Here is an 18601-nt window from a genome sequence, read left to right as displayed (position 1 = left end):
GCAGGAACCATCTGGCTGCAGCACCAAGTACGTGAGGAGCCAAGTGAGGAGCCAAGGACGTCCGGGGCAAACTCCTTCAGAAACTCCAGATTCCACTTTCCTTTCTGTTCTTTAATTTTAATAAAGTCTCCCAGGGCAGACCCAGCTTCTCCCTCCTCCACAGCGCTCCAGAGAGGAGCATCAGCACGGCTGGGTGCAGACACAACCACCACTGAGCAGAGCGCTCAGAGCTGGCGCAGTCAGTGCCAGGAACGGGTTCATCCCGGTGGGATTTAACCCGGGCTGGCCACCGTTCACCCTCAAACCCCAGGAATCCCTCTGCAGCACTGCACTCCCAAGGACCCTGACCCCACATTCCCCCTTTGGGAAAGGGGCACGTGGAGGAAAGGAGCAAAGGGTGGACGTGGAGGAAAGGAGCAAAGGGTGGACGTGGGTTATGGAGCACCTGGGAGGGAAACAGCCCCGTGGTTTGCCCTGAGCACACCTGGTGGTCTCCTTGGGGATGGCCACTGGAATTACAGCTGAAATACCCCCGAGAGCTGGAATCACATCCCAACCCCCTCCTGCGGGGTTGGAATTACAGCCCAAACCTTGGGATGCAAACCTAAGATGAGAAGATCAAGCTCCTAAATCTCCACTTCATGAGAGCAGGGAGGATTTTTCTTAGCACTGACACCCTCCTGCTCTGCTCCAGGGGGACGGACACCCCTCGGAGTTCCACTCTCCCAAGCTCTCCATCCGCAGCCATCAGCTGCTCCAGCCCATCAGGGATGGACACCCCACGGGGTCCCTCTGCTCTGGGCAGCTCCATCCCACCGGAGCAGATCCCCACAGCCCAGAGCCACGGGGAGCTGCAGTGGCACAAAGCCTGCGGCGCGCTGGATCCTGGGAATGCACCGGTTATCGACTTCCACACGGTGGAGCATTTTTAGCCCCGTTTCGATCCGAGTGAAGGTGATTAAAATCCATGTATTAATTACCGCTGCCACAGGAGTTAAGGGGAGAGGCCCAGTGGTAATTAAGGGGGTGAGCGAGGGGGTGGAGCCGCGGAGCGTCAGCGGCTCCACAGCCTGTGCCGACGGATCCGCGCCGGCCCCATGGGAACCCCCCGATCGCTGCGCTGTGGATGTGAATCATTATTACATCCCCGGCTCGAATCCCAGCAGCGCCACAGCTTTTCAGTGTGACCTTGGGCGAGCCATCAATCCTCCCCTTACCCACCAGACAGAGCCAATAAAAAGGGAAAAGGCTCCATCCTTCACGGGGGCGTTCGGAGCGGGAGCGCCCGGGCGCAGCACCGGAGCCGTGCGAGCAGCACTGCAGAAAGAATCAAATCCATTAACAAAGGCAATTACAGCCGCCTTTCCCTGCCCGTATTTCAAGTGCCAGTGATTCATTGGGAGCTCGGCATCTCTTCCCAGCACACGAGGTTGGGAATAGGGAGCAGGGAGAAGGGGCAGGGAGCTGAGGCTGAGTGGAATTCCTGCCCTGCCCCATGGCCGAGCTGAGCAGTTTGGGAATTATCTGCAGCATTGTGGGAGGAAAAGGGTGAATTATGCAGCTGCTGATGGGTTTTTGGGGGGCCCTGCCCTCGTGCCATGTGGAGAGATAATCCTGAGCCCCTGGGGCTGCTGGTAGAGAAGAAAGGGTAAAAAGGAGAAAAAATCAAATCAAATCCCCCCCCCAGCTTTCAGCTCTACCACAAAAACTCAACGGGGTCCTGCCATCCCCTACAGCCTCTGCTGCTCACCCACTGCCACCCTCCTGCCCTGAACACCCAACGGCTCCTGAAGGAACAACCCAGGAGCTTTTTCCAAAGCCTCTTTCCCCGGCAAACAAACGGCACCGGCGGCGAGCTCCTCGCGCGAGGAGGATTTATAGAGTGCAGAGAAAAGAATAACAGGAAACTCCGTCCCCTGCACAGCCGAGAAACAGGAATGGATGTGTAAAAATAATTAAATGCGAACTGCAGCCGATTAATTTGCCGGCGGGGCTGCGGATCCGTGCTCTGGGAGGCTGCACCGGGAGCTGAAAATGCCTCTGGCCGGTGGCCAAGGCCGCCAGTGCCGCACGGCGAGGAGAGGCTTTGGCAGCAGGTGCCGGAGCACGTGCGGCTCCGGCAGCGCGGCGGACGAGCCGCTCCAGCTCCCCGCTCCCTGCCAGGCTGTCCATCCCATCCCAGTGCTCGGTGGGAGCCCTCGGGGGGACAGCAGAGCCCTGGAGCCCACACGGCCCCCACGCCTGGGGATGCTCCACCAGAGACCTGAACCGGGGAGGCAAAGGGAAACCGAGCGGTCCGAGCCGGCAGAACCAGCCAAAGCCTGGATTTGGATGTTTGCCGTGGATCTTGGGATCCTCAGTGCAGTGTGTCAGGATAAGGGATGTGGATGGGTCCCAGACAGCGCTGTGGGGAGCAGCTGTGCCCACGTGGCACCTCTTTTCTGTACTTATCCCGGGAAAAGCCCAAGACTCTGCTCCCAACAGCTCCAATCTAACCCTCTCATGGCCATTTCCAACCTGAATTCCCCAGGGCTGGTGGAGGGGAGGTCAAATTTGGTCTCACCGAGGGGTCTGGTGGCCGTCCCCTTTGGAAGACGCTTCACACCACCCTCTCTACTCACCATTGTTTCAGGGCTACCAGAAAAATGATCCTAAAACAAAAGTCAGCTCCACTGGAAAAGGGCTCTTCCCATGCCGGGCGCCGTGGCTGGAAGAGTCGTCGTGACTCAGCCTTGACCTTCAACCACCACTACAAGTCCACAGAGGATGCCACGGGCCCCATTCAGGTTTTTAAGGCCCTGGAATGGTGATTTCCTTCAATTCATTGCAATATTGGGAATGTGCCCACCCATTCACGGTGTGTGAGCCTCTGCTGATGGTTTTATTGCCTGGAAAAGGGAATGGATCTCTCCTGGGGAAGCTCCAGCAGCAGCAGCAGCCGCCTGGGAAGGGCAGCAGGTCAAATCCAAACAGAATTCAAATGACTCAGAGGTTTGGGGGTGGTCCCCTTTCCATGGTGGCATTGAGGGAACAGGCTGTAGGGAAGTGTGGACACACAGATCCAGAGGTGCCTGGGAACAACCTAAACATGCTCACACAGCCCAAAAACAGGGAGAAGGAATTAGGGAGGGGGTCAGTGGGAGACTGACAGGGGGAGAGGGACAAAATGCAGGAGGCAAACTGAGATTTGTGGATCCTTGAGAACAACTGGAGCATTTGGGAAATGAGTCACAGAAATTGGAGGGGTCCAGCCCCTCTGTCTGGGCTGCCCAGGGAAGCTGTGGATGCCCCAGTCCTGGAAGTGTCCAAGGCCAGGTTGGACAGGGCTGGGAGCAACCTGAAATAGGGGAAGGTGTCCCTGCCCATGGCTGGGGGTGGAATGAGTCTTGCCCTGGCATCCCTCCCCATCCATCCCTATTTATGGAGCTCCCAGACCACTTCCCTCATGATTAACCCCACTCTGCAGCTCCCTCCACCACCTTCATTTCCAGGAGCCCTTAAGGTACCAACAGTTTCCCAGCAATGACCTCCTCAGTCAGTGCATGAAAAGTCACCTTTGTGCCTGTCCACACCTTTCTCTGGAGATTTTTGGCCAACCTGCAGTGCCCTTTCCTCTTTCCCTGGCCCTGCTTCCCACGTGTGGATGCAAACCCGATTCCCATATTTCCGAGCCGGTGCACTGCGGTAATTAAGCTTTTAAAAGGAGATAGGCAGCAGCAGAAAAAAAAGGCATTTGCCTCTTTTTGCCTCTCGGAAGAGCCACCTGTTTTATCGGAACAGGTGGATTTATGGGCACATTAACGCCGTGCTGCTGCTCCCACCCTGATGAGGTTCTCAGTGACCCTCTTCTCCCTGGAGATTTATGATTTCTCAGAGCAGACTATTGCGGAGGGGTTTGACTCCCAGCTCTCTGTCTCGCTCCATCCTGCAGCCAGAGTGCTGGGAGAGCTCCTGGATCCCCTTTTTCCCCCTCCCAAATAATCTGCAATCGTGAAAACTGCACTGTTTTTTAAAAGGTGCCAAATTTTCCCAGCAAGTGGGGTCAGGTTTATGGGGGAAAGGCTCCTTTCCCTTCTCCTTTTCCATCCCAGGAGCTGGGAGGCTTTAGCCTTCTCCAGGGTTCAGGTTCGAGGATCAGGCTCGAGGAGCACATTAACACGGAGTGGTCCATGCACCCACTGACCCCAAAAAATCCCCAGCAGAAGCCTCCCTGAGGCTGGAGCCTCCCAACTGCTCTTTGCATCGGCCCTGGACTCACCTCCTGGCTAATTCAACCCCTTTCCCATCACTTCCCACCTGCAGCCCTTAATAAAACCAAGAGGACAAACTCTTTAGGTTCAAGGAAAACCAGAGGAGCCAGAGCCCGGCCGCTTTCCCAGCAGCTTCCCCCACATTCTCCAACGTCCAGCCCCGTGAGGTGATGATTCAGTGATGTGGAAATACGCAGCCAAGGTCACCAAAATCACATCCTTTAGGGTCTAAACCATTTTTTCCGCCCACGTCTCTGGCTGCAGGTAATAAAATCTCACACGCGGTCGAAGCAAAACGCATTTAAATTTTCTTCTGCAGCTTTACAAACGTCGGGGGTTTATAGCAAACATCACCCCCAGCCTCGTACACGGGAGACAAGCGAATGCAGAGGCACAGACTGGTTTTAGCACCAAAAACGTGTGCAGGAATTGCTTCCCCCGGCTGCAGAGCCACAAACTCGGGTGAATTCCCAGCGCGGGGAACGAGCGGGTTTTCACAAGGGCAGAGGCAGAAGGGAGCTGCACCAGAGCTGTGGTGCAGGGAGAGCTCACAGGCGAGTCCTTGGCACTGCAGGGCACTGGGAAGGGCACTGGGAAGGGCACTGGGAAGGTCACTGGGAAGGGTTCCCTCCCGAATCCTCAGCACTGCAGGGCACTGGGAAGGGCACTGGGAAGGGCACTGGGAAGGGCACTGGGAAGGTCACTGGGATGGGGTCCCTCCCAAATCCTCGGCACTGCAGGGCACTGGGAAGGGCACTGGGAAGGGCACTGGGATGGGGTCCCTCCCAACTCCTCGGCACTGCAGGGCACTCGGAACTGCTCACCCCCCCGCCTGAAACCCACACTTAGGCGGTTTGAGCAGCGAAGAACGATGCTCTGAATTCCTGACAATTCTTCTAGTGACCATAAAACCCTCCCTGTCTGTCCCATCCCTCCCCCATGAACCCACATCCCTGCCCAAACCCTGCCTAAACCCAGCCCCCGACACAGCCAGAGCCACGCCAGACATTCACCATTTATAAATAACCCCAAGTCAAGCAGCCAAAACTCTGTAAGTGCCCCAAAGGCGATTCAAGATCCTCCCCTGATTGAAGGGGTTTTGTTCAGCGGCGCTCGCTGCTGAGATCCATTTACAGCTCGTTGTGCGCTGCTGCAAAGCTCCCCCACCCCAGCCCCTACTCACACAATTCTTTATTGTCTACATGTTTACTCCCGGGGGGGAATTTTAGGACTTTTAATGTTTTTATTGTTTTAATCCGGCATATTAAAAAAAAAAAATAAAATCACTCGAGCACAACAGCTGGTCCAAGAGCTCGGAAGCGGCGGCGCTTAAGCAGGTGTTAAACACACGCGCGATGCGACGCTCTCCTCCCAGGATTTAAGGAGGTTGGAGAGGGGCGGGATGTGCCTGAGCCGACCTCAGCCTCTCCTCCACCGAGTTTTGTTTTTCTGCAGCACACCCAGAGCCTGCTTTTTAGCCTAAATTCAACCCGACAGAACCACGAACCCGGGGAAGGGGCGAGTTCTGGACACACGGGGGAGATGTCTGTGCTCGGCCCCGCGCCCTGTTCTTTATGCACAGTTAAGAAAAACCCCAAAAGGTGCTTTCCCCCCCCCCCAGCCCTTTGTGCAGCAGCACCCCCAGCCCGGCAGCAGGATAACGTGGCCCGGAGCATCCATCCAGCCCCTCCAACCTCCCGCGGCACAGGAGCTGCTAAAGAACTGTATTTATGGAGCTTGAACAGCTCGACCCGAGACCCGACCCCGAGGAAGGTTCTCACACAAAGGAGCACAGACTGGGGGGGGGGGAGTGTGAGCCCAAAAACCCCCCGAAAGCGTAAAAAACTTACAACTAAAAATCCCCCATCTCTCTAGAAATACAGATATTACGGTTTAAAGGTGGTTTTCTACCCTGCTCTCCAGCAACGAGGGGCTGGGGGGCTTCTCCCCCCCCACCCCAAGCACTCAGGGCAGTGTCTCCTGTTTGCCCGTGCTCCAGTATCACCAGTATTCCCAGTATTCCTGCTACCAGGGCTGGCAGAGGCGCATGGATCTGCGCCTGCCGCAGAGGGGCGAAGCATCCTTGGGAGAAAAAGGGAGGATTTCAGCTGCAAGAGTCATGTGGAGCTGCCTCCTGGTGCCTCTGCAAAGCTCAGGCTGGGGCTGAGACCCGAACAGGGCTCAGGAAAACAAGCCCCCCGGTTTATTTGGGTACTGAAATAACACCACAGCACTGGGAGGGGGTCCCAAAGACCTCTGTGCAGGGCTGAGCCAAAGGGAAACCTGCTGGTCCTTCTTGCTGCTGCTGGGGAAAGGGATGAAGTCCCAGGCAGAGTCCCCCCCACGCTGCTTATTTTTTGTCCTTCAGTGACAACTCGGTTGGATTTTACAAAGGGAGTTTACAGAAAATCCTGCAAACTAAGGCACCTTTTCATTTCCATCCTTCCCCCTGCTCTGACTCTGATTCTGGGATACTCATGACACCGATAACGAGGCCTCTGTCAAAGCTGTGCTCTGAGGAACAAGTGATTTGTTCTTGCAGTAAAACATAAAGGATTTATAATTGCCTCAGAGCAGCAGGCAGGGGAGCAAGTGAGGCTTCAAAACCAAACAGCCTTGATTTCAAAATACTGGTTTTAACACGGCCAAGAAAACACCCAGAGCTCAAAAGAGGGAAGAAAAGCTCAACCCTGAGCATTTGGCAGCACCTTTGGGTGCACCCTAAGACCCCTCTCTCGCTTCCTAAGCAGCCTCCCAACTCTCCAAACCCAGAGCCCCATTTCCAGGTGCTTCAGGGAGGGATGACACACAGCTTTTGCAGCTCCTAAGACAAGCCTAGCCCAGGTCCAGCTCAGAGCCACGGCCAGACTCCAGGTTCACTTTGGAGCAGCTTTGTGCTCCTCCTGAGCCCACAGCCACGGGCCTTTGGGTCAGTCCCATCTCAGGGTAACACCTGAACCCAGCTCAGTTTCTGAGCAAACTGGCAGGACAGTTTGCATTTCTGGAACAGAGCACAAGCTCTAGGTGAGGACTCAGTTCAGATCAGTTTGTTCAAAGCAGAAACTCTGTGGGCATGAACCAAAACCAGAAGAAACCATTCCCTGCGACTGCACGGCCAAGCTCCTCTGGGGGTATTTTTGCAGCCCTGATCATGTTCTCAAGAAAGGAGAAACCTTCCCTCCTCATTCCCTGCTGCTGCAGAAAGTGGAGACCATCCCATGGTTTGGGAACAGCGAGGATATGGCTGAAATCCCAAATTTAAATCCTTAGAAATCCATTGGAGTCTTAGGAACTCCAGCCCCGGCTCGATGTGAGCAGCACAAGGAGCAGCACACTGCAGGTGTGAGTGTGCACGGAGGGAGAACAGCCCCCTTGGAACAGTAAACCCCGAGTAAAGCCCTGAGTAATGCCTGTGTATCCCGGGGTACCTGCCAAGCCCCGTGTGGGGAGTGGGCTGGAGCTGCTCCCCTGCATCCGGAGCAGGGGATGCTCCTCAGCCAGCCCAGCACGGGGGGGCTGCAGCCAAGAGCTCCTGTCCATACAAACACACGTGCAGATGCACATATATGGCTGTTTATATAGGGCCACATCCTGGCATTCAGTCCCTCTCTCTATATATTTATAGCTGCTGAGTCTGCAAGTCCCCCTCGGAGAGCAGATGGCTCCACAGCCCAGCTTCCCTGGAAATGGGGCCCGACAGCCTGTGGCTCAGCGCCCTTCCCTGAATCCAGGAAGGTTAATCTATGTTTGAAGGGGCCCTGAGGAAGCCCCCTGAGCCCCACGAGCTGGCAGGAGGGGCCCTTCTGGGAGACCAGAACCCTCCGTCCCGCTGTGTTTCGGGCGCAATTTGTGACCGGCTGGAGAATCCTCTGGGACACGAGGTGCTCCAAGAGGGCAATGGGCTCCCTTACTGGCTCTTCTACTGCACATGGAACAGGTTCACTGTTGGGTGAACCTGTTGGGTTCACTGTCCCTGCCCCAGAGCCTCCCTTTTCACCCCAAAAGGAGCAGATGTGCCGGTGAAGGGCCGGGGGAGCGCGGCTGCCGCGGCTCTGCGGCACAGCTCAACCTCTGCCGCTGCTCCGGGACACGACCCGCATTAAAGCTGCCTCTGCATATTTTAAGGTGTGATTAGGGATTCTGCAGCCTCGGCACAGCATCCCTGAGATGAGAGGGGAAAAGAACACAGCGATTTCTTCAAATGCAGGGGGGCTATTTCTTCCCGGGAACTGCTGCAGCACCGGGAACGGCCACAAAACCCCGCCGAGGGCTCGTTCCAGAACAGTCCCTCACCAGGGCAGAAAGGGAAAAGCTGCTGCCAAACCTCACTGCAGCACCAGAGCAGGAGCCAGAGGCACAGCCCTGATGTTTCTGGGAAAACCCCAACTAGAGAGGAACTGACAGGAGCTGAACTTACCTCCTCTACGTGCACCCTTGGTGCGAGGCAGCAGCTACTTCACACACACAAAACCAACCCACAGATATCTCATCAACCAGCTCTGGGAGGTTTCCAGTGAAACACCCAGCAGAGCCTTAGTGAGCATCTCCACTGCAGCTTCCAGAGACCTTTTCCCAGTCATATTCCAGCGTGGCACACGCAGGGGGACACTGCAAGAGTCTAAAATACACATAACCACCCTTTGTGGATAAACGAGGCTTCAATGCCCTTTAAAACAACCCCAGAACAGCAGCAGGGGTGGCTGTTTATTTACAAATTGGTTTTTAAAATATCTGGCCGAGAAGGGTTTTAACACCTCAAAGGTGATGGGGGGAGGCTTTTCAGATTTAAATGTTTCAAAGTTTTCTATGGGCAATGGTACTGCAGAACTCAGAGCTGGGTCAAACACTTTAAAAGCGTTAGGACGCCAAATCAAGGCTCGGTTTTCACAATATGTTATTTCAAATGTTACATTTAGGTGTTATCCAGAAGAACACTGTGAATAAGAACAGCTCCTGGCTGTCCCTGCATGGAAGGGACAAGCTGCTCTTGCACACACGTGGCACCTCCCGTGGCTCCCACAAGGGCAGTGTGTGCACAGCCAAGTGTCCTTGGACATCACAGAGTTCCACCTACACACATTCCCAATTTCCAGGTTAAACCACATCACCCTTTCCTGACAAAAATTTAAAAAATTCCCAACCCACATAAAACAGACCCCCCAGGAGATTGTGGTGACGCTCTCATGGGTCTCTGCATCCTGCTGCAGCATCCCTGGTCCCCACAGCTGTCCTGGGAAGGCAGCAGGGTTAAAGCCAGGAAGCTTCTCCACCTGCAGGACAGCAGAAAGCAGGAAAAGCAGCAGGGAAAGGGAGAGGGAAAGGGAACTGCCAGCTCCCTGTCCATGTGTCCTGCTGCACCAGGCACAGCAGTGACCGCCCAGGGCTGTTTGTGACCTCCTTTCTCCAGGGGAGGGAGGGAAGGGGGGGAAAGAACAGCAAGAAACGAGGAATTCTAACACAGGGTTAGGATGCAGCCCTCGGGAGCAGAGCAGGGAGAAGCCTGAGCAAGGGCCCTGCAGCAGAAAAGCCTTTGCTTTTCCTGCAAGGACACTCTGCAGCACGAGGCTCCCGGGCTCGAGTGGCCAGCGCTCGCTCGCCAGCTTGTCCAAGTGCCTGGGAAGTGCTGGGAACACCAACACAGCCATCCCTCGGGAAGCACAGCTCCTCGTTAACACCAAACCAGCCAGAGGGGATTAGACATGTTTTCCTGCACGGAATGAACCACCAGCATCGTTGTGGGGCATTAAAAGCCGGGTCTGGCAGAGGCGGATGCGGCGGCTTCTTCCAGAGCCGCAGGATCCGTGTGGAGGCCGGCGGGTCCTTTGGCATCCAGGCTCCTATTTGGAATTTGGAAAGCTGTCCAGCCCTGTCTCCATGTGACAGACGAGGGTCTGTGGTTCACACGTGCTCCCACTGCAGAGCAGCGCCGGCGTTCCAAGAACTGCCAAGGAATCCCAGCCAGAGGAATGATAAAGATTTTAACTTACAGGAAATGCTGCTATTAAATAATATTTAAGTCTTAATTATATTTTAAACCAGCCATTTTATAAAAAAAGAAGTTCTATTACAGTGCTTTTGTAGTTAAAGGTCTGTCAACATTTCCATTTTAAACCTTCATTTCTAGGGGGTTTATAATTTGGCCATAAAAATTCATTCTAGGCTGGAACTTGGCAAACAGGGGCTCAGCCTAGGAGCAATATTTTTTATTATCCAATTTGGTTTAAATTGGTTTGGCCGTTTTTAAGTTATAGGAGTGTAAAAAATAAACGTTTACTGGTTTCAGATGCCTTCTCAAGCTTATTATTATTCAAAATTAGCTTTCCCCTCCCCACCTCCAAAAAATACCTTCAGCGAGAGGTGGGAGAGATCGTTTCACTCTGCTGACAATACAGGAGTTACAGCTCAAATTAATTCCCTCCTTTTGCTGCCAACAACTAAAGAGTTCCTAGAGCCAACCCTACTTCCACATGGAGCCATTCCGGCCTCAACGTTGGGAGCTTTGTGCAGCATCTGCCACTCTGTCCCGACGTGCTGCAGGTCCTGCAGCTGTACAGGCCTTCAGCTGAAATAAATAATTAACTCTGGAAAACCTGCATTCCTGGAAAATAATGGAAGACTCTTTAAAGGGAGATGTTTCTCTGTAGAGTTTTATATCGGCTGTGGCAGCTTCAAATAAAAGCTGCAGCTGTGACGGAGCCGGGCTGTGAGGAATTCCTCACCGTGGAGCTTCACATTTGCCTCCTTCGGTTTAAACAACAGAACAGAAACTGGTTTTTATGGCTCAGCTCCCCAACCCACCTGGGTGCCGTAGGGACACGACTCCGACGTGCCTCCGCATGTTAAGTGTGGGCAAGGGGGAGCTGTGCCCCAGCACGACAAAAAGGAGGATTTTATCCTCGATTTTATCCTCGCTCCCTCGTTAAATCCCACGATTTTTCATGTTAACATTCGGCTGGTGCAGGGTGGGGGGATTGGCCACAGCTCATCCCCAACAGGGAGAGACCCTCTGGGACACATGAAGGAAAGATCTGCACTGCCTGGGGCCGGCTGGGAGGGCTGCAGGGGGATGGATGGGAGCTGCTGCCCGCACCATCCGACCCAGGGCGTGGGGACAGGGTCGCCTGGGGGGTCCTGGAGATGAGACCTGGTGTGGATCGTGCCCATAACCCCGGGAGGGGCAGCTCCAAGTCCTGCTCCTGCCATGCCACAGCCACCAGCCCCATCCAGCTCCGTGTCCACCCTGCTCCACAGAAGCCACTCTCCTGGATAATAAGGCTCGTATTTCCAAAGGCTCCCACTCGTCAAACCAGGGGCTGGAAGGAGCCTGAATTCTTTAGGAACAACACCCTGTGCCTGTGTCCAAGGCCAGTCCCACTTCCCCTCCTGCCAGGGCAGGAACAGTTTCTGCTGGAGGCCAGGGTGCCACAACTCTGCTCAATAACCATTTAAATTCCAGTTTGCTCCAACAGCCCGGAGCCAGTTGGGCTGCAGGTTTTTAAGGATTCGATTTTAACTCCCTGAATTCCTTAGGCAGTTTGTCTGCCTTCCTTTCCTAAGCCTCAGGACCAGCCTCCAGAGGCAGAGCCTGAGGAGGCTGTTAAACCAAGGAGCGTTTCTTTCTCATCTCCAGACCAAACACATCCGTGTCCTGCACTCCCATGGGCCAGGCTGGCAGCGAGCTCTGGCTGGGCTGAGACATCCCTGGAGTCAAGGTGGCTCCTGGCAGCTTCCACACTGGGAATGTTTCACTTTAGGCCATAACTGGAAGGAGGGAAGGACATTGCAAAGCAAACCTTTGGAATTACAGCCAAGGGCAGATGCTTTGTGGGAAGGCAAAAGGGCACAGGCCCTTCCTCCCTCTCACCTCTGGGCTCTCTCCACACCTGCCTACTCCTGCTTCCCTCTTGTCCTGCCTCTTTCCATCACAGGAGCTCATCTTGGAAGATCTGATGTGCTCCCACCTGTCTCAGGGTGGACTCTTTAACCAGGGACAGGACTCATTCCTCATCCTGGTGGAGCTGGTCCCTTCCTTTCAGTGGGATGAAGATGGGCCAGTACGAGCCTCAGCTCAGGCTGATCACAGCTGCAAATCCCACAGCTGGACATCCCAGAGGAACAGGGACACGCTGCAGTTCCACAGCTGCAAATCCCACAGCTGGACACCCCAGAGGAACAGGGACACGGTGCAGTTCCACAGCTGCAAATCCCACAGCTGGACATCCCAGAGGAACAGGGACACGGGGCAGTTCCACAGCTGCAAATCCCACAGCTGGACATCCCAGAGGAACAGGGACACGGTGCAGTTCCACAGCTGCAAATGCCACAGCTGGACATCCCAGAGGAACAGGGAACAGTGCAGTTCCACAGCTGCAAATCCCACAGCTGGACATCCCAGAGGAACAGGGACATGGTGCAGTTCCACAGCTGCAAATCCCACAGCTGGACATCCCAGAGGAACAGGGACATGGTGCAGTTCCACAGCTGCAAATCCCACAGCTGGACACCCCAGAGGAACAGGGACACGGGGCAGTTCCACAGCTGCAAATCCCACAGCTGCCAAGGAACGGGGGACACGGTGCCACCCCAAAGTTGGACGGGTGACAGGGAGAGCTTGGGAAGAGGAAGGGGTTGGTTTTTCCTCTCCACATCGTATAAAAGGACTAATCCATATTCGTTTGGATTATACAAGCTCCAAAACACACCTCAGCCTCCGACCCACGCTCACCCAATCGCAGGAGCCATTTGGTGCCTCGTATATTACTGGGCAATAGAGATTTAAGGGATAATGGTCATGGCAGCAGAGTATACAAAGCAATAAACTGCTTTTGAGGTTGGTTAAATGCCAAGTGATGCTGAGGCCTCGATGCCATAAACATTATTTCTATTATATGACAAGATAAGAGGATACAATAAACCACAAAGAAGAAAAATCATTTTCTGGCCTCGTGAAAGTTCTGGGCTTGGCGTTTCCTGGACACTGCACGGGCAGCACCTCCGTGCACGGGGTTCAGGGGGAATAAACTGGTAAATTAAGGGTGGGTTTAAAAAGCAAACGATTGTCTGAGGAAATGGCCTGGATAACTGGGGCTCTGGAATTAGGACCGGAGCGATGACTTGTCTCACTTATAAAAGTGAAATGACGTGGAGGGGGGAAGAAGGGGCTGGGGAAAGTCGTGCTCCCAGTTGAACACATTCAATATTATGGCCCCTCTGTTAGTTCTGGCAACAGAAGTGCACAAACAGTTCAATTAATCAAGATATTCCTCCACAAGGCTCTGTAAAGCCTCGAGCATCCAGTGCTCCCAAGGCCTCCAGGACTGGAGCAGAAGGCACGGTGCCAGAGGCACATCCATCCCTGAGCTGCATTTCAGTGCCAGCTCACCTGCCCCAGGCAGCTGCTGGGCCCCTGAGAGGGTTTGATGCAGTTTTCCAAGGGAGGAGATGGAGCCAGACATGGAGACACTTCCCTGTGGTTCCTGAGCTCCGAAGTCCCCCGAACCCCTCCTTGTCCCAGACCTGTGTGCTGGGTGCTGTCAGGAGCTGGGTGAAGGTTTCATTCCTTTGCTCTAAAGAGGTGGAGCTGTCCCACTGCACAGACCTCGGGAACACACCTTGGGAACACACCTTGGGAACACCTTCCAACTCCGACGGCAACACCCGAGTTCTCCCGAGCCCTGGGCTGTGCTGGAGCCTCTCACCATCCGAGCGCTTGGAAGGGGATTAGGAGACTTTAGCAGTGATTAGCAGCACACACCACCCCAGATTCATTTCACTGAACAGATTCAGTGACTCCAGGCATCACTCTCTGCCTTCCACAGGCATTCCAGAGGCAGGGCCCTGCTCCAGCTCCTGGGGGGGGCACATCCCTGCTGGGGAACAGCTCCACTCCCTCTGCCCGGAGAGCTGGGGAAGGGGAAAATGTGCCACCTGTCCTGCTCGGGAAGGAACCAGCCCCACGACCTTGGGAGGAATGTGTTTTAACGGCAGCATCTGCGGCACACTCGGAGTCAGCTGTGCCACCACGGCCCTGCTGCTGGGAAGGGACTGCCGGGAGAATCCCAAAATAACCCCCACTGCAGCCCTGGCAACCCAAACATGTTTACAGCCCACTGCACCCCCCGGCACGGCGAGATCTGCTCGGCTATTTTCGGTGGCCATTCCCTCTTCCCCCTCCTTGCTGCCCTGAAGGGCTTTGCAGCCTTTTTTCCACGTGGAAACAAGGAGGGAAAAGGAGGAAAAAAGGGCATAAGGCATAAAAGCTGGGGCTGTACCAGCTACAGAGGGAATGAAGCAGCTGATGGTTCAAAGATTAACACAATTTCTTTTTTCCTTTACACCAAGGGGGGAATCACCACTGGCTTCAGATCTGTTTGGCTCAGCTCTCCCCTCTCCTCTTCCCGTGCCCAATGGACTGGGCATGGGATCAAAGGTTCAGAACTGAAAGGAACCAAGCGTGGAAGGACCTGGCCAGGAATCATCCCAAAAATGCTGACCTGCATTGTTGACACCGAGAGGCTCAACAGCCACTGACACCCTCCCATTCCAACAGCTTTTCCAAAGCAAAACGTACCCAAAGTTCTCGAGGGAACAGAAGAAAAGGCTGAATGAATCCTTGCTGGAAGTCTCCCTCCTCCCCAGAGCCTGGTTTGGGGTGGGAAATGCTTCCCAGTACCATGGCCCTGCTTGGGCCTGCCCAAGTGCCTGGGTGAGGAAAATGGGATTACCTTCCCAAAAGCTCAAAGCTCTGGATCCTACAGACTCCACTGGGAAGGTTGGGATGTTCTGCTGGTGGCTCACATGGACCTGAATGTCCCTTTTTGTCCCCTGTGTTTGAAGACAAATATCTCCATCCGTGGAGGGAAAGAACTGAGAGAGCTGCAGCCCCCTCTGACCCTTCCAAGGCTCCACATTAACCTGAGTCCACATGGAGAGGCCATTCCTGATGGGATTATCCCCAGTGGCTTGTCCAGGGTCAGGGGTCAGTGCCAGAAAGCAGCACAAGCTGCTGGGGAACCAGTGTGGCCCCTGTCCCTGAGCCCTGCGGCAGCTGCAGCCCCCAGCTCCAAACCCACATTTATCCTCCAAACTCCCAACTCTGCTGCCCTGCCCAGCTCATCCCAATGATCCCACTTTATTCTGTTTGCCCAGGGAGCTCAGCTCAGCCAGAATGAGCTTTAGCTGATCTGTGATGGTGTGCACAGCTCCAGGATCCCAATGGGCTCCTCCAGCTCTCCTTAAACCCTGAGCTGAGCTCAGCTGGTTAGAGCCTGGTGCTAATAATGCCAAGGTCTTGGTTCCAATCTCTGGAGGGGCCATTCACTGAAGAGCTGGACTTGAAGATCCTTGTGGGTCCCTTCCAACTCAGAATATTCTGTGATTCTCTAAAAACCTTCAACGTGGGGCTGAGGTACAGGACTGAGGACAAAAAAATGCAGGGAAGACACCAGGACTTAGAGAGAAAGGCTCAGAGCACCCTGGGTTTAGTTAAGGGATGACCCATCAGCCAGCAAACACCTACCAACACCTGGAATTCCACAGGGAGGATCTTCTGCCCAACAAACAAACATCAACTCCATCCCCAGCCCGGATGCTGCAGCCGAACAGGCTCAGACTGGAAATAAGGCATCACTTTTCCCTCCCAGCAAAAGCAATTAACTATTAGAGCAACTTAACCGAGGGCTGTGGCGAATTTTCCATCGCTGGAAATATTTTACATCAAGCTTGGATCATCACATTTAATACCTGCTCTGGTTTGAACAGGCATTGAAGGACGTTCTAGGAAACTGTGCACGAGGTCAGGCTGGATCACCATGAATCATCCCGGTATGAATTACCCGGATTCCAACATTTCCATATTAACATGAAGAATTGTCAGAATTACCCATAAGCAGCAGGCTGGAACAGCGAAAGGAGGAAGCAACCACCTTTATATGTCATTTGTGGGAGATTGTGGGAGATTAAATTTAAATACATTGTTGTTTGCCTTAATTGCTTGTTTGAATCCGATTTTAAGGCTGTATGATTGAAGTGCTCACACCATTAAGTGCTCAAACACAGCTAATACATTTTATAAATGACTTGCACAATTTCACAGGCAAAGAAGTTTCAGATAAAAAGCAGCCTACAAAAAAAAAAAAAAAAAAAAAAGGCAAAAGGAGGAAGATCACCTGCAAGTGGGCAGAGAAGGCTCCGGATGGGGCTCGTGCCAGAAGGACCAGAAAGCTGGGAAGCCTTATCTGTGTGTTTTCAAAGAGCCCCAGTCCCCAGCAGTTACCAGATGAGGTTTTTGACCCATTTTTTGTGCTATAAAAACAAACAGCATCACAGAACCCACACTCAGCCTCAGAGGAGGTGCCCTGGGGACGCAGAATTATCTCTAATTTCAATTGGGAGACCCACAGGAGGCATTAAGGTACTAAATGAATTGAAGAACTGGGGACACACACACACACAGGGGGGTACCCTGGAATTGGTTATCGCTCCCAAACCCATTCCAGCCATCCCAATTTGGCAACCCAACACCCAATGGCTGCAGCCAGGAAAACCAGAGTGAGCACATCACTTAATATCTAATTTAAAGCAACAATTCCCCCCCCTTCTCCTTCCCCTACAAAAGGCATTTTGAGGTTCTAATGCTTCAGGAAAGACAAACACAAATCTCCCTGGGCTCTGCACGGGGCTGCACTTCCACAGCAGCCCCAGTTTCCAAGAGCTCCCATTAAATCAGCCCCAGCAGGAACTGCATGATCCTCCCATTCCTCCCAATACCGGGGCGTGTGAGAGACCCCAAGCTCAGCACCAGTTTCCCTGCAAACCCAAGGAAAACGGGATGGGAAGGTGCCCACCCAGGCAGGTGATCAGAAGGGGATGTGCCTTGTTCAGATCCCTCGTCCCAGGAAAGGCAGCGGCAGCTCCAGGGAGCAGAAACTCACAATGGGATGGCAAGAAAAGCCATCCCAAAATAGCCACAGCAGTTTGGGGCTCACCTAACACAGACCATCACCTGTCACATTCCCAGCTGCTCCACGGGACGGGCTCTAGAGCCACCTCACCCGGGGAGGGGGGGAGCGGGTCTGTCCTCTGGGAGAGGAGGAGCAGCCTTAGCAGGAGCCCTGAATTCCAGGGGGGAACTCGGCGAGATCCCCCGGGGGGCTCGTGGCAAACACCGGCAGCACAACGAGGAGCCCCCCTCCGAGCCGGCTCCGAGCGCCCGGGCCGCTCGTAACGGGGATTTACACACTGCCAATCGCGGGATCTGATTACCTCCCGGGCTCACGTCAAGCACCGGCTTTAAGCGCTTTGGCTGCGCGATAAAACAGCCACTTTGATTCACGGCGCTCCCATAAAGCCGCCCGGATCCGTACCTGTCCGCAGCCCGGGGCACCGCACACGAACGGCCTGTCGTCGCCCATATTTCACACGGCCGAGCTGAGCTGGGGGAGAGGAGAGAAGGGGAAATTGTTAAAGAAGCTCCAAAAACTCGCCGATATGGAGAGCAGAGGCTGCCCTTCACCGCGCTGTCGTTAATCAGGGGAGGAGGGTCCCCGTGCCCCCGACACAACCTGCGGAGGGGAATTGATCCAAGCCGAGTTTTAAATAAAGCTTGAGAGGTGATTTTTTCCTGGAGGAAGGGAAGTGGGACAGGGCAGGCCTGGAAAGGTGTGGGAGCTTCCAACGCAAGGCCCAGAGGATCGAGGGACCTTCGGCAGCTCGGTGTCACCTCCTGCAAGATGGGGACAACGCTCAACCCTTGTGAAAGACCACCCAGTGCAGCAAAGACCCCTTGGCACCAGACCCTCCCTTAGTATTTACAGTATCATGGAATTGTGGAATATCTTGAGCTGGAAGGGACCCACAAGGATCATCAAGTCCAGCTCCTGGCCCTGCCCAGGATAAGCCCAAGAATCCCCTACACATACAGAAAAGTGGAATCATGGAATATCCTGGGCTGGAAAGGACCCACAAGGATCATCAAGTCCAGCTCTTGGCTCTGTGTAGGACCAGTCCAAGAATCCCCCCCCTCCACAGACACACGAGGAAAGACAGTGACAATCTCCAGGAAAACAAAGTGCAAGCGAGCAGCGATCAAATAAATCCAAGTCCTCTCTCTGTACCAGTTATATTTTCAATGGGAGAGAACTAAAATTTGTCATTTAATTAATTAAGGGATTATAGGAGTGGTGCTCCGTTTTACAAGGCAATAATCTGGCTCCCCAGTGGGTAAACTACAAGGCTGATGGCAGGGGTAGTTTATCACGGATTACAGCCAAGGATAACAAAACACTCAGCCCTATTATGCTACAAGTGAAGCTATTCTTATTAATAAAAAATAAGAGTAAATAAAGTAACCC

At 54.0% G+C, this 18601-nt stretch overlaps 1 protein-coding gene across 3 annotated transcripts in view; it reads right to left on the bottom strand.

The window, feature by feature from the left end:
* LOC135404148 (cyclic AMP-dependent transcription factor ATF-7) overlaps positions 1-18601 on the bottom strand; it is a 61634-nt gene that overhangs the window by 26774 nt on the left and 16259 nt on the right. For 2 of the 3 annotated variants that reach the window (XM_064638752.1, XM_064638753.1), the window contains exon 2: positions 17615-17683. In XM_064638752.1, the coding sequence (XP_064494822.1) occupies positions 17615-17662 (48 nt within the window). In that variant the 5' untranslated portion in view covers positions 17663-17683. Of the gene's footprint in view, positions 1-16417; positions 16520-17614; positions 17684-18601 lie in introns of those variants that run through there. The other variant, XM_064638754.1, reaches the window with a different exon arrangement.

The sequence above is a fragment of the Pseudopipra pipra genome, chromosome 30 (genome assembly GCF_036250125.1).
Source record: "Pseudopipra pipra isolate bDixPip1 chromosome 30, bDixPip1.hap1, whole genome shotgun sequence".
Classification (NCBI taxonomy): Eukaryota; Metazoa; Chordata; class Aves; order Passeriformes; family Pipridae; genus Pseudopipra; species Pseudopipra pipra.
Note: the sequence above shows the minus strand (reverse complement) of the source record. Positions and strands in the feature narration are given on the sequence as shown.